Genomic DNA, 22,563 nt, shown 5'->3' with positions numbered 1-22,563 from the left:
CTAGCAGGAACATGGGATCTTAACATTTGCTGTGGCTGCACTTCCTGCTAGGGGAAGATACAATCTAGGAAAAATTTGCCATTATTCCTAACTGTAAAATGATGCCATTCATGGATTGGAGCAGAGACTTCCCCCATGAGCCCTGATGTCCCCAGGCACAGAGCAACCTTTGCATCATCAGAGCAACTCACCACATGAGTTTATCCTCTTGGAAGGAGTTGCCAGGCTGAACAATCTTGCCTTTGTAGTAGCATGGGCAGTCATCTGGAGCCACACATTCCTCCTCATCGTTAAGGTAGGTGCCTTCAGGGCAAGCACAGCCCTCCATGGGCGCGATCTGGACCTTGCACAGCGGGTCAGGCTCATCCAGCGAGCGGCAAGACTGGTTACAGTACTTCACACTATAGTTATAAACCATAGTCTCAGGACACTCCTCAGAGGGATCTTTGCAAGAGAAATAAAAGGGATGTATGGCCTTCTTTGTGCAATCATCTCTCATGACTTTAGCACACCTTTCTGCACACTGGTAGCCATAAACATGCTTTTATCTAACTACCAGACCTTGTCTCCCAGGATTCTGGGAGAATCTACTTGCGTAGCCTAAACTCTATGACACTGAAATTCTCAACAGGCAGTATATTTTTGTAATTTCCACAATTTACATTGCTATCTTATGCCAAGAACTGAAACCAGGAACTTCTGACTTGTCAAGATTTTATTTGCTGACTTTTACTAACGATTTCTTTGGCTGGGGATAACTTAAGAAATGACCCTGTTTTGTAAGTGAGAAATTTTGACATTAAATGGCAGTGACAAGGAACTCTGCCAATCGATTGATGCTACCAAGAAAAGGGTGTTGCCGTTCTCACAGATGTCTTGAGGAAAACTCTTGTTGTCATCCTCTGAGGAAATTAGAAACAACAGTTTCTAAGATTCCTGTTGGGTGAACCCAACAGGTAAATACCAAAATCTAAAGAGCTCAACTAACCCTGTCAGACAGTAAAAAGCTGGTTAATTTTCACAGGCTGACATTATACACCACCATCAAAGGTCTGCCATAGAATCTGCAGTACTGACCCATAGGGATGACATTAAATTTTGTCAGGAAACATCACCCACATTAAGGCTGCAAGAAAGTCTGGCATCCAGATATCTTTGAAATTCGGTGAGAACTGGAGATCTAGTCATCTTGGGCCTCTTTTTAATTCTGCAGATTTAACCCTGCAGCAGTTTTTCAGATACACACAGATGCACTAGAAGGTACAGGGGTGTTGATCATGGGCACCTCTGCTAATCAGCTTTGCAGCAATGCTAAGAACTTATCAGCAATAGGTTCCATGCTTAAATAAAGCTCTGTATGTTTTTCCAGTCCATGACCATGGCACACTTTTTTAGATTAGTTACTGTGCTAGGCTTGTGTACACATTCAAAACTAGCACCCTACCGCCATAAACTATTTGGTTTTCTGGTCCTAGCTGAAGCAAACACAATATCCCCCGTGTAAGTCAGGCAAGGCATATTCTCCTACTTTTTGTTCTTTGAAGATACAGCAAGTGGTATTTGTAAGTCAAAATACATCAAATAAAAATATATTAATAAAGGTGTTGAATATGAATTTATATCTGTCTCAATTGTTAGCTATTAATACAATAAAATAATGGGCTTACTTTCTCCCTTAAAATTTTCATAGAGGAATAAGATCACTTTTGATAGAGTGAGACTGGTAAGAGAAAGGTTATTTGATTGTAGTGCTCCTAGTCACAGGAGTGACACGCACCTAAGATGACAAGTCACAACTGGAGGCATGAGTGCAGAGAACATGAGCATACCAAAGATACCTTCAAGCTAGCTTGCACAGGGAGCACTAGAAAAGCAATGCCAAGACTGCTCACTGCAGTGATCTGCAACCAGCAACTCCAGTAATGGCTCAGGCTTCTGCTAAAGAGTGTGTAACAGGCATGCACAGGGTTTAACTAGCAGGATTTGCTTGTTTCACACACTCTGCTGACTGCAGTGCAGACATCTGCTTGGGATACAACCTGCCTTGGATGCTGCCTGCAGCTTGGCAGAGTGGATGCAGCTTCAGGAGCTGGAACAGTTTTTCCAACCCCCGCAACGGGGCAGAACACAGAGTGAAGGTGGGGGCCATTTAGTCTTTCACTCATGAACAGTGAGTCATAAACAACCATACTCTTATCACAGCCATGTTCCCAAAAGATTATTTCTTCCTAAATAAGGCCTAAATGATTGTTCTGATTAAAACATGAGCATTTTTTCTCAAGGTTAGTGCACTGTTTAAGGCAATATTACCCACTGTGCCTTAAGAACAGATTTCAGCCAAACCCATGCTGCAAACCAGTCTTGATTTGCCTTAAAAAGTGCCAGTAATTCTATGTTGAGAAAAAAAGCTCTCAATAAACAGTGTCTGTGTCTAGTGCATAACTCTGCAGGATTCTAGGACAATTTACTGTGGACTACAGGGTGTTCCTTTGAATTATTTCAGCACAGGTTTGTGAAATTGTTCTTATCACAGTCTTAAATGCCTCTGGCAATGCGTCACACCAGTTACATTCTTTGCCTCTATTAAGTATCCCAGCTGGCTCCAAAGTCAGGCAATTAAATAGATCATAGCTGCATCAAGCTCCAAAAACATAATCATTGTTGTTGTCTATTCAGATGTACAATTAGTCAAGAAACCCACACATCTATTTTCATGTTGACAGAGGCAAATCTCACTTGAACTATCTGACCATCAATGACAACCTGGGAATGTTGAAGCAAAATTCAGAATCAAAGATAGTGAGTTTTATTTTCAGATTTTATGCCATCTTGTAATAAATTCTGGCAGTGCCAAGGGAAAATACATACACACGTGTACTCTGAATTCAGGATTTGGTGGCAATGTGTATGTCCAAGAAGCTTTTGTTCATTTTTTAGGTAATTCAGAGCTGAAAATGCCTTTAAAGATTTTCACATTCCCAAATATCACCAATATATATTTATTTTAAAAACATTAGTATTTTACTGCAACATGGAAAAATGTGGTCATTTGTATTGTCTGGGACAAGAGGACTGAATGTAAAGCAAAAAAGGTATTGGAATTAAAATATATGGGGAAGCCCATGTGCTCAAAAGTAACCCAATTGCTATCTAAACCTAAATTAAACTAACCCTGTTTCTGTTTTGATTTGAGTAATATGCCTTGTACTATTTTGCTTATCCGAATACTGAATTCCCCTAAGATTTTACACCAAGAACATGCATTGTAAGAGTATGAAGCAGTCACAAACTGAATTTTATAGAATAAATACTTATTCTGTTTTTCAAAGGCTCTCTAACTTGATGACTAAAGACATAAGACACTGACAGCCACAAATGGGGCTGTTCCCCCATATCCCTGCCCAAGGAATTTCAATTCACATACCACAGACACCCTGCCTCCAGCCTTGCAGGGACACGCCTGCTGAAGCACAGTCTCTGGAGTAAGTAGAGAGCACACTGCACAGTGCAACTTCACTCTTCTCAGCATTACAGGTGTCATACATGCATTTCTAAAGGACAGAAAAGGACAATAATGGGTATTATTATGTCTAGCTCATAGAATAAACAGCAAAACATGTAGCAATTAAAAAAGCAGGCAACCAATATATTTTTTAAAAAGTATTATTACCAATGAAACTTAATATCTCTAAGAGAAAATGTATGCTAATGAAATACTATGCAAACCTGAGAAATAGCAAATCACAGAAATCAAATTACAGAAACTGCAATGACATTATGTCTAACTCTCATTAACAGATGGATATTAAAAAAGATAGAGGCATCTAGAGTTCATTTAAACACTGAGAAATGTCTTTACCAGCCATCTATGAGGATGTACAATCTAGGACCTGTCAAAATATATAATCTGAAAATATTGCACAGTGATGACTAGAACTTTGTGTACCTAGCTGGTAAGCAGATGAGACGCACCCAATGACATGACAGATGCATGACAGAAGATGGTTTATAGAGAGTCAGTCATATGTAATGACATTTCAAGAACTAGTTATGTAAGTATAGCTGGAATTTAAAGCTTGAGTTCTTTTAACAGTGTGGTCTGTACAAAAGAACACAAATACAGCTAGTCAGTCTAGAGCAGTAGGATCATACTGGATAGACAGTGACTTATCCTGCCATTACTGATGTTGTGGAAAAGGCCTTCAAGAATTATAGTTTAAAATCTGATGAGATCAGCAGGAGTAACAGACATATCTGTAAGAAACTGGTTATTACTTCTTCTTAACTGAAAATTGCAACATCCTATTTTATTTATAGTTTACACTCATTCTGAAGTATATATATTTTCTTCTGGGAGAGGTAAAACATAAGCCATATTTGTAAAGGTACTTGAAGACATATTACATTGTAGGCAAAATTTCAAGCTCAGGTATTTTCTCAGTAAGTTGTTTCACACACACACACACACACACACACACACACACACACACACACATCCTGCATGAACTTTCTGTGGTTTTGCAGGAACTTCTTTACCATCCACATAAATGTGGCAACTCTGTAGCTCAGACAGCTTTCTCAGCAGCATTATAGAGCTTTACACCAAGAGAACATATGGCAACTTCATGCATTCAAAACATAAGGAGACTAACGAGATTCAAAGGTAATAAATGAGATATAAACTATATAAATTAATATTCTCTCTCTTGATGTGAATTTTGTACCAAGTCAGAGGGAATCCATGGGGCTGGTAAAACTCTCAATTCAATTCCACTCAGAAACACTGATTCTTCTAGTTAAGAGTAAACTCTTTGAAACTTTGAAATCTTGAACTGATGTTTTTCATTTTGTTTCTGGGTCATGCAACAGAAGCCAGTCATGCTAATCAAGTATTTATGGGGCTGTAGCCAAAAAGGCCCATCTTGAACAAACTCTTATTTTATCATTTTTCTCATCAGCATCAGTGGACTTCTTTGTGACCAGTCACTACTGTAACCTATTTCACTCCCCTAGGCCAGACAACCTTCATGTGGGATCAGTCTCTGGACTAGATTAAACCACCCATTTGGAGCAGTGCCTTACCTTGATGTACACAGAAGGGTCTACAACAGAATGGCAGGCAGCAAACACACTGCTTGTATTGGACAGAAGAGCACACCAGTGCTGGGCAAATTTTTCTGAAGGGGGAAAAAATATCATTGTCCATAGTCACTTAAACCACATTACTGTCTGACTCAATATTCTTATCAGGTATCACATTGAACTAGAATGTCCTGAAGTGTTTAGATAACGCTGGATGGAAGTACAGGTCATTAACTTATCAAAGGGATAAGCATAGCAGGATGGATGACCAGCAATTTTCCTAAAAGAGAGGTTTCACCTTCTAAGTATTAACATTATTACTGTAGCCAGATTTGCAGTACATATACAGAACCTCCCCATTTTCACTGTTTTTCATCAAATTTTCTTAATTCTTTACAGCCAGATAATTCCTTATAGTCAAGCAATAATATCAAGCATGTAATAATCAGTGAGTTATGTGCCTGTGAGCTGCAGCTGTAACAACCTAGACTGGATGAAGAACTTGCCCAAATATTGGCAACCAGTGGTGCTCTGTCTTAAGCCTAAAGTGCTGTCATTGATGCTGTGTGTGCTTTTCAAGTCATCAGTCATCATCAAATAAAGGAATGTGTTGGCTCTTTCACCAGTAGTGCTGTCATTTTGTTTTGAAAGCAAAGCTATCCTCTTAAAGACCTTCAAAACACAATATTTTTTCTCTAGTTATAGCCTCAAAGGTAGAGGGTTTTGATGTTTATGAGATTTCTAAAGCTTTTTTGATTATCCATCATGTGAAAATTATTTCGCACTGATAAGCCAGGGATGAAAAGCCTGGTACCTTTATCCACACTGTTTGAACACGGATCTTCAAAGCTGTCTTCAACATCAAAACAGCTGGCTCTAGTTTTCCATGAGTTACCAAATGCAGAAGCTGAATCTTCCACAGCTCCAGTGACTGTTCTGAAGTCATCAGTCTGGATGTTATTGAAATTGCCACAAAGGCCTTGCGTGGGAGGCAAAAAAAAAAAAAAAAAAAAGGCAAAAGAAAAGAAGAAATCACTAGATGCATGAATAAGGAATGGCTTCTAGATGAACACTCAGCTCTGTAATAGACCTCGCCTGAGACAAATCCATTTTCCTTCAGAGACTTCCTGATGTTCCCACAAATCTGATAGGACCCTGTGTTTAGAGTGTATTTATTATTTTTCTGCATTACAGTAGCGCTTAGTGATAGCACAAGGACTAGAACTGCTTAAATGTGCTTCAGTAAACACTGGCAGACAGAGAGTATCTTCCCCAAAGGCTTGTAAATAAAGGAAATGGCAAAAGAAAAACAAAATGGGTCAGACAGACAGGGTGTAATCCCATTGCACAGACAGGAAACAGAAGCACAAAAATCTTAAATGGTGTAAACAGGAGATTAGTGGCAAAACCAAGAACATAGCCTGCACTTCACAAGTCTCTGATGAAGGCCTGTTTAAATGGATTCTAAAAGATTTTCACACACTAAACATCACAGATTTTTTTCAGCACATTGAAGGGTTTAGCCTTATGCGTCCTACCAGATGTGCGATTCTGAAAGGAATGATCGACTGTTATGGAGAGCTGCATTACAGGTTTCATTTGCACTCGGATCTGCACTCCAGCTGAGCTCAAGACTTTGATGAAAAATGTAGATTGTCTGAAGATGGTGATGCCATCTAAAGAAGAAAGAGAAAAAGAAAAAAATGTTGTATGCACTTGCAAATCTTTACAAAGCTGAGTAAACAGGAACTCAGGAACTTCCATTTGCCAGTGCATGCAGTAACACAGAGATTCCAGGGAATCCCAGACCTAGTATGCACCTAATAGTGAGTAGGATTATGTTCTTTTCAGAGAACGGAGCAAGAATCCCTCTGCAAAAGATGTAGGCTATTCTGTGGAAGACATGAAGAAGGGGATTTACCTTTTCTTACAGGCAGCTTCACAATGAAATTGTTCATGTAGATATTTCCGCAGGAACATATTTTTATAGTCTGCAGGGAAAAGGAAAAAAGCCCACAGTAGTGAATGCATATGACGTGGGACAGACAAGAGCAACCTGACAAGCTTCAGTAAGCATTGAGGAGTAGTGTCTTCAAAACCTCATCACCTCTGGGGTCAGTGTAACTCAGTGTCCAGACACCATACAAACAATGTAAGGAAAATAGAAGTGACCTCCTATGTATTGCTAATTAAAGACAGTTACTCACAGTTCTTCCTAGTGTGACCAATACATTCTTTAGGCAAGTCATTGTCCTTGAAGTCCCACACTGAATGATCTCCCCAATCACCACAACTGTGTCATCAGTGTTCTGAGAAGACATGAGAAAGGTACGTGCAGACATTGTTAGCATGTTACAGTCTGGGAGCTTGAAGAGAAAGACGTGTCACTGAAAGGCTAAGAAGGAGTAAGGAAAGAACTGAGGTATTTGATATCTAACTGCAAACTGTATTTATTACCAAAATCAATAATTTCACTAACTTTCCTTTGCATTCTTTTTCCTTGCTATCAGCTTGTGTGGATCTCATTTGCAGACATTCACAGATAATTCAATCTTTTTGCAGAAATTTTGGTTCATCCACTTCCTTCTGACAGTCACACATGAAGAAAGCTTCAAAAGAAATGCTTGAATCAACACTAATACATCCATTAAGAAAATTATTTAATTTTAAAAAAGTACAAGTATGTTGAAGCTGCAAAACTTTGAAGCTAAACATCAGCAAGTGACTTGCAATCCATTGCAAATTCAAAAATTTATGGGGTTAAAGACTGAGCATGTGTTGAAGTGCTTTGCTGGATTGGTGCCATTTAATTAAATTAAGTCATATAAAGCTCCAGCACAGTTTAAAGTGTTGTACTACTCAGGAGATTTAGGAATGAAAAGAGAAATTGCTCTTACCTTGGCTAAGACATAATGACAGTTGCCATGAAAATTGAACCTCTTATTATCAAATGTTGTTATATGGAATCCTCCATCTATGTGGCAACTTCCAGAGCAGGGCAGAGAGATACAGTTCCAGTGGCCTCCTTTGCAAGTACTGTGCAAAACCCAAAAAGCAGCCGTTAGAATAAACACACCTTCAAGGGAGCAAAGGTGACACACCATTTTAATCTGCTAAGATGTGGCATCTTTGTGTTTTAAGCTCATTATCTTGCCTTCTTATTCACACCCTGTGGATGGAAGCCTTTATATTAGGCCCTTAAAATGTGAGGGTTGAATTCCTATCGGTGAGAGAGTTAACTGCGCTGCGCTTTGGGCTGGCTGCCCCAGAGATACACTGAGATGGGAAAGCAAGAGATGGTTTACTGGGCCTAAATTGTTTACTTGACTTTTTAAAGAAAGAAAGAACCCCTTCAAGCAGGACCTTGCAACATCTTGTGCTACTGATGCAACTGTTCAGCAAGTCACTGCTGGGATGTGTCAGCAGCTAATTGTGGAGGGCCTCAGATAACGAGCAATTCTCGCACCTGTGCACACAAGAAGAAAACAGTCCAGCCATATAGGCTTGGGCTTTGAGGGGACTAAATGAGGATGTGGCAAGATGGAAGACTCACAAAGCCCATTAAGTTCAATTATTCAAAATTTCTGGGATTTGAGGAGCATTTTCTCAAAATGCAGGATAATCCAAAGGGGCTTGCAGAGTGTTTGGCCATGCACCATACCACATTTCATTCCTCCCTATAGTAAAGCTTTAACTGATGGTCAAAAAATGACGTTGTGTCACATAAACAGTTTTATTTCTTACTCTGTATGTATGACATAACACATACAGATTAAGAAATAAAACTATTTTGAGAGTAATCTAAGATCTTTTCACCTTTCACCCCTGCAGATGGCAATGGTTTCAAGCTGCCAGGTATTTTTCTAAATCAAATCGTTCTCAAGGATCAGGACTTCTGAGATCTGGCCTTTAAACAGCCTTGAGGAGATTCAGATGTTGTTGGAAGTGCCACTTATTAACATGGTATGACTTCTCACCTCACCCTAGTGGCCAAAGTCTCTGAATTAATCAGAGTCTCATTTTTCTACATTCTGAAATCTGGAGCTCAGTTTTCACAAGCAGTTTCAAGTGAAGGTGGGTAATAACTATGTGTGCTTGAGGAATACCTCTAAGTTTTCCTACACTGTTGAAATTCAGAGCAAGGTTTTGAATTGTTATTTAGGACAAATGACAGGAAAATATTAAAAAAAAAAAAAAAAGGAGGAAAGTAAAGAATGCAACTCATCAATGTTTTGAAATAAATATGTCTGCCTTGTTAGTGCAATCAAGACCACAAGAGTACCAGTTCTGGCAGGGAGTGGAATAAGTTCCTCCAGATGAGTAGACTTTCCCTTGAAATGTACAGGGGCAGCTGTCTCTGGGGATGCACTTCTTGCTGCTGAGGTCATCAAGGATAGTTCCTGTTCAGACACAATGACTAGTTAATATTCCCGTGAGTCTGGGAAATGCCATCAAGGAAGATTAGAGTACGGAAAAACTCTGGAGTATTCAGCATTTCCTAAAATGAATGGGATACTTTTAAAGGAAAACACCACACCAGGCCCTTTCAGGTGTTAATGAATAGGCAATATTTCTAACTAGAACTTAATGAAAGCAATCCAAAACTCAAAGAACATTTCCTGTTACAAAATCTTTCACTGTAAACAGGATTATCAAGTGCCAGATTGCAAGGGTGTGAGCCAGTTTTCATCCTTTTCTAACAGTAAATCTAACAGAAATCAGAGCCTCATCTTTGACTATTTCATGTGCAAATTTACGCATGCACATACCTGGAAATGCATGCATGTATGTTTTGTGTCACTTAAGCTACAGCTAGATTTAGTGTCCTAGCAGGGAAGCATCTCATGAGACATCTTCACCTGCATTTTTATTGTCTTCTCTTTCGATATCTGCACCATTTTTTCCTTGGGAGTATTTGCCTCCCTTCTCCAGCATCAGGATCTCATATCTTTAAAAATCTGGTTCTTCCAAGAAGAAAGTTGGTAAATTATGCTAGAAGAAGCAGTGTATTTGTTGTGTGTAATGGAAAAGGAACAACCTCCCTTGATGTGTGTGATTGTTGGCAGAAGTGAGCTGCCTTACCAGGAGGACAGAAACAGCCATCCGTACATGGGGCTTTACAAATCTTGCTCCTTTCTGGATCTGCACATGTGTCAGCACAGGAATTTCCGCATTCCATGTACTCCATGTTGTTTGGGCATTCCTGATCTGCAAGACCAAACCAAAATGGAGTATGTTAATGATGTATTTATAATATCTCTCAAATTGTAGTGTCACTACCCAACCCCTTCTTCCTCCTTTCCTCCATATCTTGTTTGCAAGACCTTCTATGCAGATATGTTGTGTTTGTTTAACATCTTAAAGGAATGCTTTATGGCCACTTTTACTTTATCTTTTGGACAAAACTGTGCTGCTGAGACATGTGAGCAATTTCACATTACTAGCCCAAGGTTGGCTGAAGTCACAATACCGGCAAAGAACATGAGAATAATTTAGGTAGTGATAACAGTTTATTTTTGCCTGAAGCATCAGTACTTCTGGCATAAATTTGCTATCCCAATCCACCCCACTAGCAGTTTGGGTGTAGCCTTCCCCCTGGATTTAAAGAGACTCCTTGCTCAGTAACAGTATGAATGTTTTCAAACTTCATACTGAGTATGAAAACACAGGGGAAGATAAGTACAAAGATGTTGCTCTTCTCAGTAATTACTTCTGTCTTGTTGTCACCGTGGTAAAATAAGGCTTTATGAGTTAACTGTGCAGAGTAAAATTTAAAAAAAAAAAGAAAGAACTCGAGAAAACTTAGTTGTAAGAAGGAGATGGGCAACATCAAGGTACAGTTGTAATTAAAGGAGCAAAATCAAGTTAAACTTGTAGAAGTTTTTCCATTAACAATGTTTGTGTCAAAGTATTTTCACAGATTGATTCAAGGCAGTTACCACAGCTCCTATCTTTGCTCTGCTGGGAACAGAATACTTGTGTAAACGTCTAAGCTGAAATAAATCTCCACAGCAGTAGCTACTTACGGCAGAGTTCTTTGGTTCTCCATTCCCCAGGATCTCCCTTCCTCAGGACACAATCTCGAGAGTATTGGTTTAAAGTGCTGCATATGCAGCTGGGAACCAAATCAGAGTGAGAAGAATTAACTGCACAGTGGCACATATCATCAGCACAGGTCTCTATGTAGTCATCAAAGGCAACCACTCTGGGGCAGTTTCCAAAACGGGACATAAGTTTCTTGCATCCTTTTTTCTATTAAAAAAAAAGGGGGGGGGGAGTGGGGGAAAGAAAAGCAATACTTGATATTTTACCACCTTTTAGGTTTTTGAATATACAGCCCAAGTTTTGGTGACACAATTCTACAGTCACAGAATAATTCAAGTTGGAAGGAATCTCAGGAGACTACCCAGTCTTTCTGCCATGATGTCCTTTGCCTTGGACTGGAAGCTGTCATTCAACTGGGCATTTTCCCAATAGCTATTTCTTTAATACCATAATAGGATAGTCTTTCATAGGATCATAATTTTTGCTCAAATTCATGCGTAGAGTTCTGAAAAATTCAGTTTAGTGCATGCTCTGTAATTAAGATTTGTTTCAACAGTGTTTTCAGCACTGTAGGTTGGGAGGGTTTGTACTTCTTGGTCCCCCACACTTACATATGTACTGCATCTATTGTCTTTCCTCCTGGGATGTCTTCCAGTGTGATCATCTGGGCTCACATCAGCACACTTTTGTGAAGGATCCTCTACTTTGTGGAAGTTCCCAAACTGTCTTGGATGCATTTTATAACCTGCAAAAAAACCCAGATGCATTTCAGTAACTTCCCACAATTCCTTAGGTCAATTAATGGGCTATAAAAATGCACTTACTCTTTGGGCTCAAAGCCAGTATGCACTTCATGAGATGCCCAAATTTAACCAGCAACCATATCTTATGGAGGATGACAGCTCGACATAACTTTCTGTTGGGCTAGAGTCAGGAATCTGGCACACTTTTATCAAAGCCCGCTGTCAGCCTGGGCATTTGAAATCATGTAAGACTCTTGAACTTTCTGTTACTTCAGATCATTTCCAAAGGCTTCTCTTTGTTTTGGGTGTGTTTTTCTTACAGAGTTTCCTGTTCACATGTATAACAGTCATACAGGAATTACATAGAGGGATGTTGTTACAACTTTGGATTCAGTCCTGCAGCTGATATCCCAGGATGAAGGTTTCTTTCCATTCATACAACCTGGTGCAGGATTAGAGGCTCAGCTATTTGCAATATCGAAACATGTCAGTGGATGGCACCACAGTTTCTTCAAAGATACTTTGTTTTTTCCTTAATGCTTTCATTTCATTATAGAGGTAAAAATAATCACAAGTAGAATGATTAAAATAGAAGAACAGAAAATGCACTCTTGCATTTCCTGAGAGTATGTTATTGTTAGTGGGGAACCTGGCAATGTTGCTGCATGATAGCCAAGTAATTAATTTTGGTCAAAGAGGTTGGAGACTCTTACAAATATGAAAAGAGCAGAAAATCCCAAATATCTCAGAACCTCTTAAAATACATCTCCTGTATATGCAAATGTTCATGTGCCTGTCAGGAAATCTGAAAGCCTCCTCAGAGGAAACAGATATCAAGTTTCATGTCATGTATAAGGAGGTCTGTTCTGGATGGAATACTCTGTATTTATGACCTACCATCCAAAATCAAATCATTCTTCTCATTGCCATCATAGTTCCCACATAGACCACATATTTTCTCTTTATATGTTTCTTCCAGATCCAGCTACAAAAGAGGAAACACAGAGTTGAAAGGCTTTTCCTCATATCACAGCACTTGTTGCAAAGTGACTCACAGCAGAAATGCTCATTCCTAGTTTGTAGCAATCTCCTTTTCTGGTACAAATCTCTCATAAAACTTATCTGCAGATAGACTGAATTGAAATGGGAAGAGAATCCTCCAGCAATTGTCATTCCTACCCACTAAAGATGTAACTGAAGCATGTTGAATTAATCCCTGGACCAGTGTCTCCCAATATACACACTGGTATACAGACACTTGGTACATCTTGCAGGGTACCACAGCTCCTTCTCTGGGAAGGTCAGATAACTGTGCTCTAATGCTGGATGCTGTAAAGAAGCAGCTTCTGGTTAACTTTTCACCATGTATAATGGGTTTTCTAGTTCATAGGGTGATGGAAAATTTTATAGCACTTCTAGGCGTGGGTCTGCCAAGCATTACTTTCCCCATACTTAGTGGAAATAAACAGCCAGGTTAGCACACTATTGCCTTGCTGGATAAAACTATTGCGCCTTATCACTCCTACATGCTTGGGGAACAGTACTGGTGCCACTCAGGTCCACCCAAAAAAAGCAGTGCTTTTCCTACTGTCATGTCCACTCTACAGTAATGTGCAAATACTGCCTTTAATACTTTAGTTATTAATTAGTACACTGGAAGGGGAAAAACAAATACTTCAATAAATCAGAATTTCAATATCACTTGATTACTTCTTGATATTTTTTCTCTCTATTCCCCTTTTACCCTCTCTCTATCTCTCTGAATGGCATAACATGACACACAACTTCCATTTTGTTAATCTCAGTCCTGATTGTGAAGGATGAGTATTCACACACAAAAGTGTGAATGCAGTGGTGCAGAAGAGGCTATTCCAGGGTAGATGTTTAGAGCAGAATTCCCACATAGCATCACTTTGGAATGAAAGAGGCCAAGATCTGAACTAGTCACACATATCAGTTTCCCACACAATATGGGCATGAGACAGAGTAGCAAGGCAGAGCTGGAGGGCTGTTGCTGCCAATGCCCCATGGAGCAAGGAACTAACTGCAGATGTGCTGTATCCGGGATTAACACTTTTGTCACATAAAATTAGCTGGAAATACCATGGAGTTGTGCCCCCATGCCCCTGCCCTGTGAAACTATTGCCCAGTTTGGTATTCTTCTATCAGTTTATGGACAGAGTGACACCTCCCACCCATAATTTCATTTATCAACACAGTGCCTGCATCCATCCCTGCTTTTCATTACTGATGAGGTTCACCAGGAGGAAAACAACTAACTGACTGTTCATACTAGGAGAGTGTCAGCCCAGTTCCACTTGAGTGTCAGACCCAGCTTGGAAGTGACTTGGAAGTAAGTACAGGTGTCCTCAATCAGAATGCTCTTCAAGCTGAAAGGCATGGCAATCCTAGAAATTTGAGGGGACAAAACAGATTGCAGTGAAAAAAAAACTGATGAAACCCTTACAGATATATAGGTAGGAAAACTAGAGTTAAAAGGAACTAAATAAGACATGGGAACACTGTTTGCAAGGTCAGACTTCATCCACACAATGCATTACATTGTCCACTGTGTCCTTTTACCAACCTTAATCCATAACACAATGCTTTTTGGTCTTGTGTCAATACTACATCAGCCACTCAATTGATAGAAGGCAGCCAAACCCAAGGACTTAACCCTTATAAACGGTTCTGACCTTATAAAGTTTATAAAGAGCAAGATGACAATATTAGGAAAATGACCCTCTACATAAGGACACTGAAGGTTATCATCATCCTCCTTGATATTTGGGATTCACAAACAACTCTGTTCTGTTACTCATGTACTCATGCAACTCAGACCTACATTACTTTTCCATCTTACCAAGACAATTACTGTTCATTTTGCAACAGTCTAAAAGCTTAGACATTCAGCAAATAGCTGGAAGATAGGTGATTTCTTGCCCCTTTGATTTAGGAGACACATACAGGCTTCGGTGCTATAATTATAACAGAGTGGTGCTATTTTATATTTGGTTGCTTCTAGAAGGCTGTCAAGACAGCCCATATGCTTGCAATTTTCTCTTCAACAAAATTGTGAGGGGTTTTCCTCAAGTCAAAGGTTGCCTAGGCCCTTTATAATTCTTTGCTAGGAGCAGGACTCTGCACTTCTCATGGGGATTGTCCTTAATATTGTGCCTAACTTTCAGCTATTGTTGCATATGATTTTTACTTAGGGAGTATTTTTTACCCTTTTCTTTGCAGTTTCCTTTGTTGTTTACTTTGAATTGGAATTAAAGGTGTGAATTTTGACTTCTAAAAATTCTGCCTTTTCTTATAAGAAGATCCCTGATCAAGCTGTGATCTACAAAGCAGAGCAATTTTCTAGACTAATCTATCTAGAAATGGAAAACTATCCCTAAAAGAACCATCTGTTCCTGAACAGCAACATAAAACATCAGGGTTAGTACCACAGAAATAATATTTTGAGAAAAAAGAAAAACCATCAAGCTTCTACAGATCTAAACTTATATAAATAAAGTGTTGGGGTTTATGTACTTTCCTTCATCCCTCCCTCTCAAATCAAAGCAACATTAAGGAAACCTTAAAACACCTTCTGTTTCTATAATATACACATTAATTTGTTGGTGTTGGCCCCTGGGACGTGTAGTTTAGTTTAAATGTCTCTTGCCTTCTCAAACACTGTGGGGGGGACTCTTCACAATACTCTGTCCAAAAAGCTATACACCTCATACATACATACAGCCACTGCTTTCCAGTCAGACCACCTAACACATAGCCATAAAAATGCAGCTCAAAACAACATTTCAGTCTTTACTCACTTCTTCCCATTCACCGTGATCCCCGTCTCCTTCACCTCCAGGACCACTCCATCAATGGTGACAGTGAAGTAGATCAGGAAGCTGTTCTGGGCGCTGCGCCTGATCTGAATGTTAAAGTCCTGGTAGCTGTCATTGCAGTGCGAAGCAAAGACATACGTGCAGGTTCCAGGAAAAGTAAACTTTACATGGTCAAATGTATGGAAGTGGAAGTTGCCCCAGGTGACACATTCACTCCTACTGACAGTAGAGACCTGGACTAAAGAAAAATCATAGTAGGGGAGCTTAGAAATTCACCCCATATGAGGTCTTGTCCCTTTTTTTGCTGAAAAACATTAAAGGGGCAGATTTTCAAAGGCAAAAATGATAACTCCTGGAAGATACTAGCCTTTGGGAAGCAGTTTCATCTCACTGAACTTTTGAAGTCCATGACTTTTGAAGTACAGAGACACCTGCAATGTGAGTAGATTAGCCAGTCTCCTTTGAAGTTAACAGTGAAAAGCAGAAGTTAACAGTGAAAAGCAGAAGAGGTTCAGCTTTCTCATCTTACACATGTGCCTAGCAAGAAGATGCTGTAAATCACATGCACCTCTCCATTGTCTAAAAAAGCTGTGCCTATATTCATGCTGTAGACATATTTGCACTATAGATATCTAAAATGAAGTGATGAGAATCCTATTCTGGATGTCTAAATCTCATTTAACTCAGGCAAGACTTTGTGTTGAGTGCTTTCCAGGAGCTATTACAGGTGGCAAGAATTTACAGCAAAGTGGCAGCTGCTGATCTCAGTGGTTGAGGCTCCTACCAGCTTCAGCTGTTGGCTAAGAGATACTTGGTTTTCCTTCTCAACCAAAACTCATGGTTTGGACCTCTAAGCTCTACCTCTGTCAAAGGTAATTGATACATAGTCTAAGTGCAGATAAGACATTACTTCAGAAAGCAGTTTTCACACCACTGAGCTTCACAAAGAAAACGTGAATCACCTTGAATTAAATTATAAATGCCTGCTACAAAATACTTTCAACATTTCTTCTGAAAGAATGACTAATGAAACAGGCAGATTTCTTTGTGTTTTTCAGGTAGCATGTTTAGGACTATCAACACAGCAACATCCACCACAGATCAAATCAAAAACAGCTACTCATTTACTCAGTGAACTCTAAAATCTTATTAAATATTCCTGCCTAAGAATCAGCAGGGAAGAGCTAAGAAATTCAGATCCTTACATTATAAATGTACAGCCCAAACTCAAGTGCCCCATAAGTCCATGCAGAAACAGCTTTTTAAAGGGACTGCTACTGTCACAGGTGGTTGCAGCACTGAAGTGGAGTAGGGTAATTTAGCACTTTTCTAAGCAGTCATGAGGGCAAGTGAGAAAGTTTAGCTATCCTGGAAGTGAAATTGCTGGAATTACTAAGGCAGCAATAACTGGTACATCAGCTGTGTATTAAGCAGTTGGGAAAAGTAAGACATTAAAAATCAAACCAGGAGGTAGCAGTGCACCCGAGCATAAAAAATGTGATTCCTCCTAATGCAGCATTTCATACTGGTTAATCAAGCCTAGCTGGTGATATGGTAAGTACTTCTTTTAGGAAGAATATGTGTGAAATGTGCTGAAAAGGGTGTCACCTTTTTTTTGTGTGTTTTGTTTTGTTTTGTGCAAACTGCATTCAGAGGGTCTCCTCTTTCAGATTAGTCACCTAGAGCATAAAACATTAAACACTACCTAGTAATGAAAGAAAAAAAAGACATACTTAAATGGTTGACAATCAGGATACAAAGGTACCATGTTTAACAGTATCTGGCATGTCTACATCTCTTATATGAATATGTGACAAATTTACATTTGTCAACTCAATTTCTGACCTATGGAGAGCCATATGAGAGTAAGCAATGCAATAATTAGATTCTTTTCTTACCTATCTGAACTGGTTCTTTGGCCTTGCAAAAACTCCAAATTAGGCAGAAGATCCAAAACGATCTCCTGTTTTTTATTTCCATCTTGCCATGAAGTTGTAACTTGAAAATCCTTTCAGGGAAGTGTTTTTTCTTGGCTTATAGGCAGATTTTTATAGTCCAGGAGTTTGGCATGAGAACAAAACACTGATGGCAGGGTCCCTGAAAGGTGGAGCTTCATTAAATTTTATTTCAGTCATTCATTATTAGCACCCAGAAACCTCCTCTCTCTCAGACAGGACAGGTATCTAGTTCTTTATTGCTTTATGGGGACAGAGAAATGTCTGTTTCAAATTTCCTGCTTTGAAAATCACCCCTCACCCTCCTTCCAGTTGTTATTTCTTTGGCAGTAATAGTTTTTATTTTTTTATAACATCTGATTAGTTACAAGCAATCACCAACCTCTTTCAGAGTTTTACTCTGTCTTGCATATCAGCAGAATCCCCCAGCACAAACAAATGTGTTTGCTGCCTCTACCAGCTTTAATGGCAACTTCTAAACAGAGCAAAAAAGTATTATCAGGTCAAGCATAATGTATGGTTTATTTAGAGCAAAATCTTTTGGCAGGAGGGCACTGTCCCTTAAGAAGTGTACTCAAAATATCTTACAAAAAAAAGGCCAGATTTACTGCTTCAATAGACCAGAAACAAAACCAAAAGTGTAAAAATTCTCACCTCGACTGCACAAATGGGATTTAATTTATTCTTTATGCACACAGAAGTGGTGGATTCTCCAAACATCATAAGGGAGCAGCGCCCAAGTCCTATCATAATGTAGACTACAGTTCATTCCTTCACCACCTAAATGATGCTGCTGCAGAAGCATCCCCTAGTGCTCTCAAAGTACTTTAATACCCTACCACATACCCATAAAAAGTTCAGTGAGCTCAGTCACGAGCTCTACAACCCCTTATAGGACACCCTAGAAGAATATTTTGATATCAGTAATTTTAGAGTCCCTTCTGGAGATTTACTTGCTTTGTTGACACAAACTGACCTTGCATTTCTTTTCCTCATCTGTGCCATGGGGGAACTGCTCCTGACAAGAGAGGAAGCTTCTCACCTGCTCCCAGAAAATCAAACCTGGATAAGAGACATTCCCGTGCTTCCAGCTGCTCCATCCCCTTTGGGAAAACAGCGGAGTCATTGCCAGTAATTAAGTGGGCACAGATACAGTCTAAGGCAGACATAGTTTTGCCCCTTCTTGCAAGGCCTAAGGTCAAGCCTGCCCATGCACCCATTGGGGAATATGAATATGAATGCCTTTTATCTGATTGTCAGGCACCAAGCTGGGCCTTGAGAACAGGGTCTTGCTCACTGCTTTTCCAGACTTTGTATTATTGCCAAAGTGGAGTGTCCCAAAGCTGGCCCACTGCTGCTGCCCTACACAGGCACAAGGTGCTTTGCCAAATTGCAGGTGACAGCATCTGCCAGATGAAGATTTGTTGCTGCTCCTGCTCTAAAGAAAAGTCTGCACCAGCGTGTGTGAGCATTGTGCAGGACATGAAACATGAGTTCGTGTTACCCCTTTGCCACTGTCCGTGTCCCATTAATTCCATTGTCAGTAGTACTTGAGACAGGGCACTACTGGAAGGCAGTTCTTGAAGCCCTGCCATTTTGGCTGGAATACAGAACCAACAGACTTTATGGCACTGCTGATGGAAGTCATGGACTGCTGCTGCTTTTCCTTTTAATCACAGCACATCTTCCCTCCTGATCTCTGTCCAAATAGGTACAAAGTTAGGAGAATATCTAGTAGATAAACTTAACCATGAGAATATGACATTGGAAATATGAGGATGATCTGAAATTGAATACAGTGAAATATAAACACTCAAATACAACAGATTCTCCTGGTAAATTTTATACTGGGTTCCTGTTCAGGCCACAGAACAGGGCTAATGGCAAGTGTGGGGAAGGGCTGTGAAGCCCAGGAGGAAAAGCGTATAGGTCAGCAGAGCACAGATACAGACTAAGAGAGCTTAGTCAAGGGTAAAGGTGGATGGCTGATTTTCCAAAATCAATGCTAGTGTCAAAATCCAAATGCAGAACTCTACTGAGATAAAGTCCATATTTCTTCAGTCACTGTCCTCTTCCTTTCCCACTCCCACCCAAGAAATTTAAGTACCTACACCATTCATTTTGGTATGAGAGTAGAAGGAAGAATCAGACTCTAGAAGTATGATTCCAGACTCTGGGGAAAAAAACCCATATTCCCACCGAGCAGCACAAAAGCAGCAGGAACCATGGAATAACTACTTGCCAAAGATACCCTTCAGGTTGGAGTAGTCCTTTGATGACAAAGACATAGAGAGGCTGACCTCTGCAACTTCCAGCCCTTTGTGTTCTACATGTGGGGTGATTCAAGGTAATGTGAGGATGGGCAGGAGGAATGAGTTAGGCATGATTTCCCCCTGTAAGCCCCACTTAGCACTTAGGGGCCTGGGAAGAACATGAACAGCACATGTTAAAACCTTTCAAGGAAAAGACAGAATAAAACAAATGATTTATTGAATCAATATTCACTTATGCTCTACCCAGCAGAGATAGTAATATCAGTCATCTGGGATCATCCCCTGAGAAAAGCAAGAGCAAAACTCTACTCAGAGAAATGGGAAACCCAGTCCTCTTGCTCTGTACCTAGTCATGTTCTTACCTCTGCTTGTCTGCTCTGTCATTTGTGCCATTCCTTTGCCATTTCCTGGGGAGCAGAGTTTCTGTCAATCACTAACCAGAGCTCCTGCTCCTGGCTCCTCCACAGATACTGCGGGCTACACTCCTTAGAAATCACTGGTTGCTTCGATCCTCTGCATTGATTTCAGGGCTACTGACAGGGGAAGGATATTTGCATTCAAATGAAGTTTTTATATTCAAGCGTGGAAACACTGAGGTTTTCAGAAGAAATACATGGGAGCTTTTCAGAAGGAAATGGAGACTGACAGGGAGCTTACAGGCTGTGCTGATCACTTACCACTGAATCACTGCTATTGGCACACAAGTTATAACTATTCCCCCCACAGTGACAAACTGGGACTAATAACTCTTCCCTTTATTGGACCCTGCAGGATAAGAGGCCTTCCCTCTTCTGCAGCTGTAGTAGCAAAAAGAACAATTCCTCTTGGCCCCTTTACAGCCCATTTCATGGATCATTTGCCATTAAAGGGTATGTGATTTTAGTAAATACAATTGGTAAATATTAACTCAGCTTCTTTATCACCACTGACTCATTGAAGATAAGCCATCATGAAGTTAATGTAATACACCAGTGACTTGGAAAAATAAATTTTTGCTACAAACTTGGTAAAAGACACACTCAAGTAGGAGGTATCTGGTGGATCAGTGCCCTTCATAGCCAGCCTTTCTACTGAAGTCTGGCAGTTGCATTTGTATCATATCCTTCTGTTAAAAAGTAATTCCATATGTGCTGTAAAGAGTTATGGCCATCCTGAGTCAGCTCAACACTGGGAGGTTGAGCTTGGAAATCCTATAGCAACCCAATTCATTTCAGGCAAAACTGGTACTGCTTCTTGAAATGAGTATCCACTATAAGACGGTGTTTTACAAGCACTGCCTAGAAAATAACCCTAGAGAAATTATGTGTGGTCCGTTAACAAACTAATGTTAGCTAGGAAAACATTTCATTCGTCAGGCAGTTTGTGCCAATAATCCACATGATAAAAAACATCCAAAGTGATTTTGACAAAATATTTTACATAACTGGTAGTTATAACAATCAGTAATTGCCAGTAGAATTCAAGAACAACATGAATTATCCTTTTTAATCCTTTGCATGATATCACAGAATTTAGGAAAGTTACATTAAAGATCTATTTGATCTATCAGATTTGTGTCTACCCCACAGTTTGAAACACATGTCATTAAGTATGAGGTGATCTGGAACCAGCAGTGGGAAAGGAAGGAAAGGATATCTGCTATTAATTGTCCATTAAAATACATGACAAATGCCTTCAGTATTTCAATTTTGGTAGAAGGTGGTTGAATGTTTATGTTTTCTTACATTTTGCCTTAGAATGGATGCAAAGCTCCTTAACCTCTCATCTTGCCGTAGGGCTCCTTGACTTTTTGTGAGCAAATCAAGGACATTAGTTATTCTTGTTTGCAAGGAATAAGTCCAGCTGCTCTTTTCTGTTTTTCTTTAAGAAGATTTAGATCTTTCAAAATCCACGTACAAGGAGTAATGACACGGCTGATTGGTGTTCGTGCACACAGGTCTCTTTGACCTATTGGCACTTCCTCACGTAAGAGAGACTCCCTGCATAGAAAGTCATCTCATCAGGAGGTTGGGCCCTAGAGATTTTCTACTTGAAAGCTTTTATTTTAAACTACCTTCCTGGTGGAAAAATATGGGGTAGCAGAACAAAGGGAAGCATATTAATTTTCTGCTTTAATACTTAGAACTTTTATGGGGTTTAGAGTGGAGCAGACTCTACCTCTTTTTAAAAAGCAATTTCTTATTTCCTGTGTGCCAAGATAATTCAGAAGAGGCCACTGCATGCTTAATACTGAAGCCTCTATAACCTTGAAACTACATTAAACACATACCCAGTAACCATGTCCACTATGACTGAAAGTTACTGCAAGCCAAAAGAAAGGCTAAGAGATGGGGCAGAAAACAAGTTAAGGTGGGAATCTAAGCAACCTTGGCCTAAGGTTTTTTGTGTGGAAGGTAGAATTAGCCACCCAAGAACTACCCACCGTTATGTTTTGCTCAGACTCCCTGTACTTTTAAGGAGAAAAATGATCATACAGATCCCATAGATTCTGCAAAAAAAAAGGGCAAGAAATGCTCAGCTACACTAGTCCAAATGGACAGACTATTGCAATTTAACTGCTGTGTCTGGTCACAGGCACTGGGTAAAGCCACATTCCTTGATCGCTGTCCCTGTTGCCTTTTGTTAC

At 39.8% G+C, this 22,563-nt stretch overlaps 1 protein-coding gene across 1 annotated transcript in view; it reads right to left on the bottom strand.

The window, feature by feature from the left end:
- Positions 1–17,689, bottom strand: part of LOC311154802 (mucin-5B) — a gene marked incomplete at both ends in the record, with an annotated part of 40,914 nt that extends 23,225 nt beyond the window's left edge. The window contains 16 exons of the mRNA XM_084207572.1: positions 192–444; positions 3,425–3,551; positions 5,083–5,177; positions 5,897–6,061; positions 6,621–6,758; positions 7,004–7,073; positions 7,290–7,391; positions 7,980–8,118; positions 9,365–9,482; positions 10,165–10,290; positions 11,109–11,334; positions 11,739–11,872; positions 12,768–12,855; positions 14,164–14,278; positions 15,692–15,947; positions 17,608–17,689. Coding sequence (XP_084063698.1) covers positions 192–444; positions 3,425–3,551; positions 5,083–5,177; positions 5,897–6,061; positions 6,621–6,758; positions 7,004–7,073; positions 7,290–7,391; positions 7,980–8,118; positions 9,365–9,482; positions 10,165–10,290; positions 11,109–11,334; positions 11,739–11,872; positions 12,768–12,855; positions 14,164–14,278; positions 15,692–15,947; positions 17,608–17,689 — 2,234 coding nt within the window. The remainder of the gene's footprint in view (positions 1–191; positions 445–3,424; positions 3,552–5,082; positions 5,178–5,896; positions 6,062–6,620; positions 6,759–7,003; positions 7,074–7,289; positions 7,392–7,979; positions 8,119–9,364; positions 9,483–10,164; positions 10,291–11,108; positions 11,335–11,738; positions 11,873–12,767; positions 12,856–14,163; positions 14,279–15,691; positions 15,948–17,607) is intronic.
- Positions 17,690–22,563: the final 4,874 nt, after the last annotated feature.

This window comes from Fringilla coelebs (assembly GCF_963513975.1).
Source record: "Fringilla coelebs genome assembly, chromosome: 6".
NCBI lineage: Eukaryota > Metazoa > Chordata > Aves > Passeriformes > Fringillidae > Fringilla > Fringilla coelebs.
The sequence above is the reverse complement of the archived record's forward strand: the minus strand, read 5'-3'. Positions and strand labels throughout refer to the sequence as shown.